This window comes from Phalaenopsis equestris, unplaced genomic scaffold, assembly GCF_001263595.1.
Source record: "Phalaenopsis equestris unplaced genomic scaffold, ASM126359v1 Scaffold001027, whole genome shotgun sequence".
NCBI lineage: Eukaryota > Viridiplantae > Streptophyta > Magnoliopsida > Asparagales > Orchidaceae > Phalaenopsis > Phalaenopsis equestris.
The window spans coordinates 249,936-259,389 of NW_018165466.1; the positions used below are offsets into that span (position 1 = coordinate 249,936).

At 35.8% G+C, this 9,454-nt stretch overlaps 1 protein-coding gene across 1 annotated transcript; it reads left to right on the top strand.

Annotated features, from left to right (window-relative positions):
• Positions 1–6,667: 6,667 nt before the first annotated feature.
• Positions 6,668–8,022, top strand: LOC110032778 (homeobox-leucine zipper protein HAT4-like). Its single transcript, XM_020736531.1, has 3 exons — positions 6,668–7,243; positions 7,392–7,471; positions 7,576–8,022. Exons 1-3 carry the CDS (start codon positions 6,827–6,829, stop codon positions 7,898–7,900), a joined length of 822 nt encoding a protein of 273 aa, XP_020592190.1. The 5' UTR covers positions 6,668–6,826; the 3' UTR covers positions 7,901–8,022.
• The last annotated feature ends 1,432 nt before the right edge of the window (positions 8,023–9,454 follow it).

Genomic DNA, 9,454 nt, shown 5'->3' on the forward strand with positions numbered 1-9,454 from the left:
GGAAAGAGAGAGATTAGGCCAATTTCTATAGAAGAGTCAGAGAAAAATCCATTTATTTGTCTTTTAGTCTCATATTTATAGACATGTAATTGTACAGTTACAGAAATAAGGGAATTATTATAGAAAACACTTTTAATACGATTAATTGTGTTGACTTTATATCAAGTATGTATTATAATTTGAGTTTGAATGTGGTGTTAATCCGACAAGCTGGCACGCTTTAATTCAGCCGACCGGGTTGATCAGTTGCATGGCGGTCGGGCCTGCCGAAGTAAGGAATTGGTTGGCCAACTGGTTACGATTGGAAGCCCTTGTAAGGTGTCTTTAGGTGATCAGAACTGCGAGCGTGGTCCACCGATTGGTTCTTTCGTCATAATATGGTGATTGACTTCGATCGAGCGACTGTTCATTGAATGAATGATTCGAATAGTGCTCTTTTGGTGCGACGACTTGATAATCTGGCTTCAATCCTGAATCGTTTGATTGCTTTGAGAACCTTAGTAATAGTTCTAGCGTATAAATATTAGCTCCCAAAGTTTTCCTGCTCCTTGAAAGTGATAACTACGATAAGAGTAGGGAAACTAATTAATAATCGATAGCTCTAAAATCAAGAAAATAAACGTGATAATTAACTTCCCTTTGGTATTTGTGCTCAACGAGTTATAGAAATAGAGTCATAGGCATGGCGTGGCATCTGTTGCTATCATTTTTTTTCTTTTTAATTAACCAAGTTGCATCATGACTGATGGTTCGAGTCGGATTATTGTGGACCCCAAAATTCTTGTCAAGGCAGGCTACAAGCCCTTGGTCCCTGTAAAGAAGAATAAGGTTAAGAAGAGGAAACAGTCGAGGCCCGAACGTTTGTCGTTTGATAAAGTCGACTCGTTTGAGGAACTCGAGGGGCGAATTCCAAAAGTCTCTCATCAAGAGGCTGCGATCCCTGAGTATGACATGGGTGTAAGCATTGAAAACCAACAAGTATTTCTTGATAGAGGGGCCGAGGAGAGTGGAATGGAGTCGAGGGGTGTGGCATTCACTGTCTCTTCTCAATCGTTACTGTAGGAAGGCGAATGTAACTCATCACAGGAGAGAGAGAGAGAGAGAGAGAGAGAGAGAGAGAGAGAGAGAGAATTTTTAGTGACACTCTCTTCAATAGATAGATTTATGGGTACGTAAAGCTCTATTTGGTTGTTGATGATTTTTTAATAATTCCTTGTTATTATTCCCATGCAGATGAATTAGTCGAGTGGGAAGATCTACAATATGGTGAGCAATCAAAAAATGTTGTGGAGTCTGTTCCTACTGTAGTGACCAGTCTACAGGTCGAATATACGGGGCTTCTACTGGCAACCGCCTCGGAAGGGCACCAATCCCCCAACCCTTTGCTCATCACCGGCTCTGAACAGGAACGAAAAGAGTGGCGGTTGTCGTGTTCTGGAGTCATGGAAGAACAAGCGGGGGGGGGGGGGGGGTGGGACCCTTGTGGAAAAAGTTTGGCGCGATTGGACCCTTAGTGACAAGGTTTGGTCCTTCGAGGGGAGCAGTTAGAGGTCCGATTTTGGAATTTGTGTGGGAGTTATCAACCCATCTGCCAACCATGGGCTCGGATATATCAGACCTACACACGGAGGTCACCACCCTACAAAGCGGGATGGCCTTTTTTTAATAATTTTTTTTCTTTTTTTTAGCTTTCAGGCGGTGCTGCTTTTTCGTCCTGAAGGTGGCATGAAGTAGATTTTGTTAGGGATACATACAAAGGGATTTGGCGCATTCTCCATTGTAGAGCCCAAAAGCCAACCGATTCAAACAAGAGGGGTCTCGTAGCAAATCAGAAATGAGAAAGAGTCTTATTGAGCCTTATTTATAAGAATCAAAAGCATGAAATCAAAGGAATTCAATTATTAAATCACTGATTAATAATAAATACAATCTAATTTTCGCACCAAATTCTCTTATTCTTTTTGCAACGTTGATTTTAAGAAGAGAATCTGATAACTAAAATATGAACTAAAAAAATGTGCCAAAACTATTCTTTAGGAGATCTTATAGTCTTGAATTAAAAAGAGCCTAGTAAAGGTGGGTCCATAAACATAATATCATAAGGCCTACTTGTCTAACTAAGCAAATTTGTTCGAGTCAAATCCAATAAGACCAAACCCGATCGAATCACGAAATATATTAAAAACGACTGGAGGATATAAGAACGAGTCATTCAAACAGAAACGAGACAAAAGTATATCAAAGTTGACCCCCACAGGAGAGTTGACACAAGGGAAAATCTGGTTCCCTAACATCTTTAATCATCCTGGAGAAACCTAGAGGCTTGTCATCTAGGCCAAGGGTTGAAAATCAGTTCATATCAAACAAGTTCAACCAATTGAGTAGATCCAACCGACCGAGCTAATACTTTCGACCTGAAGCCAGTTAAACTTAGAAAATCATTTTAGAGAGCAAACAGACTATAAGCTCATACATGTGAAACATAAAAAATACTTCGTACGTGCCCCTTTAAACTAGAGAAAAAAATATAACATCATTATATTATACTCTCTCTTCTATAAATAAAGAGATCATTTTATGAATAACTGCACAATATACTACTGTTCACTCATTTCTCAGCCTTTCTCTCTATATCTTCATGTTTTTATTTTATTTTTTGGGTGTAATTCATGATCTGATCAACATTCAACATAATGAACTGTATAAGCGGTGAGCATTTGGACACAAATAAAATGGGCAGAAATAAATTTTAGAATCTTTGCGATAACTTTCAAAATCCTTACAATTAATCGAATTGACACTCACTAGAATTAATAATTACTCAATAAATTTGATTTGAAAGAAAAAGAAGCAACATCATTTTCAAGGTTAACCAAAATGTGTATCATTTCATAATTTTATAAATGAGTAATATTTGGCGCAAAGTTTGGTGGCATGTGAAAGCAAATAAATTAATTAATGATTGCTCTGTAGAGCACAATTGGCTCTTCTATGATTCGCCCGACAGCTCTGATGGCCTGTCCATGTGATCCTCATACAATATGGTTAGCATTATCCATCCTTGAAGGTACATATATTTTATATTCTTCTTATAGAGCTGTTTAGCATGAAATTCACTTGCAAAAAAAAATAAATAATAATTATAAATGTGGAATTAGAGTAACTAAAATATAATAATTGCAATATATATATATTAGTTTTTTTCCCATTCTCCCCATTGATGGTGAAGTTATTAGTTTTGATGGCTTATTATATGATAATGATAGTCAAAACATATATTTTGGATTAAAGGAATATATTAACCAAATCCAGATGGATCCAAGTCAGGCATTTTAACATAATTAAGAACTTCATGAGACAATTTAAGCTACAAAAAGACTTTTGATTTTTATATGATTATAATGGGAACAAGCATCTCAACCCGATTAATGTGAAAAATGTAAGGTAGTTCGATTTTTAATTCATTAAGAAAATAAAATATCTAAAAATAACTTGTTATCAATGGTGTTCAAATTTTTTGTTGAAATGAATAGAATGCTTCTCTAATGATTTTTTTTTTTTTTTGGAGTCTAATGGAAGCTTGGGAGTGATTAGAATAACACCATAAGAAGGATCTTAATTTACGTATAAGCACATACACCATCAACAAATTCTTACATCCAACATGAATCTCGAGGCATAACACGACTCTTAAAACAACCTGTTGAGTAAATGAATATTCAAATGTCGATAAAAAGTAATCCAGAGCTCTGATTCTAGCGAACTTAAAATTAAAGTGATCGGCTCGACAAGACATACCCAATGATACTAACATTGATCCAATCTAAACCAAATCAAGGCTTGATCAAACAATTAAATTATGTTTAGAAGTTTTGCGAACACATTTGAAAGTTCAAATAGATGTTGAATCCGACGTTGTTTATAGTCGAATTGAGCATTTTAGCGAGACAAATCCAATGAGCCAAGGATAGCTCAATTTCTTCATCATTAAGGCACTCAAATGTCCATCAAATTATCTTCTGATTGAGGGAAGCTATCTGAGTCGTTTGATCTAAATGATTGATATTCATGCATTAATTACAACCAGAACTCAATAAATAAAGCCCCATCTCCCTCAGGAGGGGGGAGGGAGCTTGAGATCTGAGGAAGACCTTGAAGCTTTGAGAATGAGCTGATGTCCAGCATCACTTCTGTTACCGTCAATTATCGTCCACCACCGTCGATCACCACTTGTCGATCGTCGTCTATCACCATTGATCGTCACATATTTCTTGTGACAAATTCTTCAATGTTTCAACATTGTAACTCGGGAAACTTTGTAATTCTTCTCCATCTGTGAAACAATGGGTTATACTTAAAATCTTCAGTTTATAGTGAATCTCTTAAGTTGGGCATTGTCATATGTTTTTTTTCTCTTTTATGGGTTTTCTACGTAGAAAATTCTGGTCTCTCTACTGGTTGTTTCTTTCATTTGAGTGTGTGTTGAATTCTCTTGTAACACTAAAGACGATAATTTATTACTCTACCACGTGAATCTTCTAGCACACATCAATCATCAACAACAGTGATATTTTTCATTTATAAATCAACTATATGTTGCCAACAATAAGATTGATGTGCTTAGTTAACATTGAGATTAAAACCCAACATCTCAAGGAAAATGTCAATTGTAACTACACATTGTCACTTGCTATGACCAGTATGTTTGATGCTCATATTTGCCACTAAATCTAATGTCTGTTATCGTTGAAGCTCATTGTCAAGTTATATGTTCAATGATATCACCAAAGAAACTCTTAGCCATTGCTATCAAGATCAACGCTCGTGATCACCACAAAGTTTGGGTATCATTGTTGTCTTGACTAACTCACATCTTTTATCAAAATTAATAGTCACCACTGCCACCCAAGTTGATTCACATCATCACCAATAATATTGATACTCACTATCGCTACCAAGATTAATAGCCACTTTTACAAGAGAGCTTTGAATTAGCATCAAATTTTTTTTGTCGGAAATTTTCGACGTGCATATTCACGTAGAATTTTGTTATTGATTTGCGGAAAAAGTAAATTTATTCTATTAGCGTTTGAATTTGCATCAGATTGACATCTGAATATTCAACACAAACAACAATGCAAATTAATGGTGGTGTTGCGCCGTTTTTTTGCGTCTTGATTGTGTCCAATAAATCATTGCAAAAAATTTTACTGAAAGTGTCGAAAATATCCGGCATAAAGTAGATGATAAAGCTGACGTAATTGTTCCAATTCATTTTCTTTTTCGCGTGCCAAGACCCCGTTTCCTCTCCTCCCTCTCACGACATCGAAACCCTCTCCTCTCTCTCTCCGTCGCCGCTCGCCTTTCCTCCCTTACGACCAAAAAAATCGGACGTAAATCAGATGCAAATCCGATTAAATATCGTCAAATTTACATCTGATCAATATGCTTAATTTTTGTAACGCACCTAACATGTGATCAATCTCTCCTTTTATAAGAAAGATAATTGATCATATCATTGATCCTCACCCGAAGACAACTCTAAAACCTCAAGCCTTCCATATTTCTACTTTGCAAGTCATCTTCCGTAATTCTTGTTCATTATAAAAAAAATAGTGCTTTCTTAGATACAAAAAAGGTTTACCATTTATAATGTGCTGCTTATGCTAATTGAATCACTTAACCTATACGCGCATTGTACTTTACTTGATTCAATATAAGATATTATTTTTAATATGTTTTTTTTACTAAATTGTTGAAGATCAAATTATCGAAATTAATGAATGCATTGAATAAGTGAGATTTTATCTCAGTAAAATCACAAAGGTTGACTTGTAGATTCATATTTTTATTTTACAATAATGCTGAAATTTTTGTATTTTTTTATTAGGATGATTATATAAATAGCACCAAAAATATTAATGCTATTTATAAATCAAACAGTGATATCTATCAATGTATTTACGTGCGTCATGATCAAGTCATTAAAAATTTAATAAAAATGAAAAAAAATATGAGTTCAGATTTTATCATGTAATTTGATATTTTATTGAGAATTTGAAAATGAATGAAAAAAAGATGTTTGATTTATAAATAGCAATGTTTCGGATGCTATGCATGTGATATGACACAAATATATTTTTATTTATTTATTTATTTTTTTATGTGCTATAAATTTAAGCACTCATATTATTAGTTGAAGGATCTAGTACTCTTGCATTAATCATACTTGTATCTATGTAGATCAGTGGATGATTTATATTCTATTATCTCGTCCGTCCATCTCAACGCACGCAATCCATTCTGCATTTAATTTGATGCGAATGATTGAATGATCGATCAACATCGCGCGACTTATTTTACTTATATTACAACCATAATAGATCAAATATATCAATCCAAACAAAATGCTATTATTTTACTATAACTTTTAAGGAAGTGATTACTTCAGAGAAGCAGAGTCAACTGCCAACACAACAGTTGTCTGGAGCCGCCGACTACGGCGGGCGACATGCCCCGGCCCCACCTCACCACATGGCTTAACCACAGTTCAAATATTACTGCAGTTAAAGTAACCAAACTGTAGAGCTCATCCCTTAGCATCCATGATTGCCGTACTAAGGCAAAAAGGCAATCACTGCTTCCTATTTAAATCACCATTCCTCTCTTCTCGGCTCATCAAACACAGCCTTCCATTCCTCTTTCCACCACAAAGTTCACACTTTTACCTATTTCCATCTTCCTTTTTCCCTCTGCAACCCTAGAGCACAAATCGAAGAAGGAAAGGAGAAGGAGCAAAGGCGAGCGATTCGACACAAATCAGTCGATGTTGGTCGAAAAAGAAGATCTTGGGCTCACTCTGAGTCTGAGCTCTTCAGATGCCATTGGCCCTCTTCAATCAAACCTAATGCCTCCCGCTACATTGCCGCAGGAGCAGGGGCTAATTTTAATGGGTGGAATCGATGTTAATCGTGCTCCAATGGAGGAGTGGGAGTTTGAGGATGATGCCGGTGGTTCTTCTCCTAATAGCTCTGTATCGAACACGAGCACCGGCGGGAAACGCGGTTATGGGGTCGCCGGACCTTTCGTTGTGTGCGGCGAGGTTATTGAAGGGGAGCAGGAGTGTTCCCGTGGTGGGAGTGATGAGGAAGATGGCGAAGGGGCGAGGAAGAAACTGCGGTTATCGAAGGAGCAGTCGGCTGTTTTGGAGGAGAGCTTCAAGGAGCATAACACACTTAACCCTGTAAAGATCTCTTTCTCCCCTAACAAGATTCTAATAAAAGAAAAGGATAAGCTTTTTAGATTTCCATTTTTAAAAACTTTTTAAGGTTTTGAAATGTTGGGGTTTTAAAAAGAACATTTTTTGAACTTATGCTGTTAAAAATGTGCAGAAGCAGAAGTTGGCGTTGGCTAAGCAGCTGAATCTCCGGCCCCGGCAAGTAGAAGTCTGGTTTCAAAATCGAAGAGCGAGGTAGTCATCTTCAAGTTCTTCTTCCTCTTCTTCTCACTTATAGAAGCATTTCATGAAGTGCTTAAAAAGTTTATTCACTCTGTGCTGTATTGATGGCTTTTCAGAACGAAGCTGAAGCAGACAGAAGTGGACTGCGAGTTCTTGAAGCGATGCTGCGAGAATCTAACGGAGGAGAATCGCAGGCTTCAGAAGGAAGTTCAGGAGCTTCGAGCCCTGAAGCTTTCCCCGCATTTTTATATGCATATGACTCCTCCCACCACCCTCACCATGTGCCCCTCATGTGAGCGTGTTACTCCGCCGCCGCCAGTGGCGGCGGGAGAAAAACGCTTCATTGCTCGACCGATCAACACCATCGCCGGCGTATCGCCTCCCTGGGCTTCTATGCCGCTGCGCCCAAACTTCCTTGATGCGCCGCCGCAGCGCCACTGAGCCCGCTCGGCAAAATTGCGAATTAGCTGGCCGGTTTATGTGGTTGGACCGGAGTTTTTTATTTTTATTTTTTGTTTTTCGCAGTCTAATTACTGGTTGTAGCTTTTTTCTTTTTATTCTTTTATTTAGAGTGGGAGATTGGTTGTTATTAATATCTAATTTTATATCTATATTTTATAAACAATTTTGTGTTATTATATTGTAAAAAATGTTTTTTTTTTAATTTTTACTTTGTAAATCGGAAATATCACTTGAAAATTATATTAGAAATATTAAAAATAACACACATAACGCTAACAACAATTAGTATATTTCAATAAATATTTGATATTAAATTTTTTTTTATTTGGAATAATGTAATTCAAAAAAAAAAAAAATTTTGAGATCCGCTCGTGTTTGTAATGATTGGTGAATATCATGTTTGTATTGACTCTGATCAACTTCTTTTGTTTATTTGTGGTTTATCTTCTGCTCAAATGATTTTAAAAATTTAATTTAATAATTTTTAAATGTAACGTTAAAATATTAATGTAAAAAAAAAGATTATAATTAATATTAATTATTTAATTATCTAATTAATTTGAGTCAAAATGAGCTGAACATAATCAAATAAAATTCTTTTCAAATTCGGCTTGTTTATAAATCTAGATCTGCTTAAAGAACAAATTAAACACGAATTATTTATCTAGCGGAATAAGAGCTGACCATGAAGGATGAGCTGTTTTGACAATGTCAGATATAACCACTAGAAATCACATTCATAAAAGGATGCAATTGCAAGAACTATAAAATCAAACAATATAATGTGCGCGCGCGTGTGCTAATTATAATTACTTACCCATTTCTATTTGAGACATTTATTTACCAAGGGTTTGCACCGACCAAAATAGGAAAGATTGAAAGATTACCTTTTTTTATTATGTGTTTATGATGCATGTGTGTAAAAGCAATTTTAGTTCAGTGAATATATTCGTGCAACTAAATAATTCCATTCAAGTTCAAGTCTGCTTGACCAATTAAGGTTTGACAACAAAGGCCCATTGGGCTAAACTTGCCATGGGACGAATGTGTTGATCGTTGAGTGAATCGAGCTCAAGTCACAACTTGCCAAGCCCAACTAACAAATCCAAAGACTAACTTGAATTCAAATTTAGATTGTGAGCGCGATCGGCATAAGTTCAACTTGTGAGCTTGAACATAAAAAGTTTATTATATCTAAAGGGCACTTGATTTTTTTCTAAAAAAAAATGGAGAGGAAAACTTTACTGGACTAATCGATTAAGTAAGATCCGCTAGTATAGCTAATGTTATAAAAGTAAGGTCTTCCTCATAATGTTAAGAAATAGAGTAATATAAGAATTCAGGATGTTGGAGATTTCTCTTAAGGTGGTGAAGGCTAATGATATTGACAAGGGATGAAAATTTGTTGTCACTATAAGAAATAGATATTATCTAAAAATAATTTGCTATAAATAAGAATATATCAACTTGTAAAACTAATGTGAGAATTATTTTTTTGGAACTCAAAATTCACTATATTTTATTTTATCGAGA

Excerpts from the sequence above, each read along its gene's own strand:
- LOC110032778 (XM_020736531.1), top strand. The coding sequence starts at position 6,827 with ATGTTGGTCGAAAAAGAAGATCTTGGGCTCACTCTGAGTCTGAGCTCT. Across the intron at positions 7,244-7,391 it reads AGCATAACACACTTAACCCT|AAGCAGAAGTTGGCGTTGGC; the intron begins GTAAAGATCTCT and ends AAAAATGTGCAG. Across the intron at positions 7,472-7,575 it reads TTTCAAAATCGAAGAGCGAG|AACGAAGCTGAAGCAGACAG; the intron begins GTAGTCATCTTC and ends ATGGCTTTTCAG.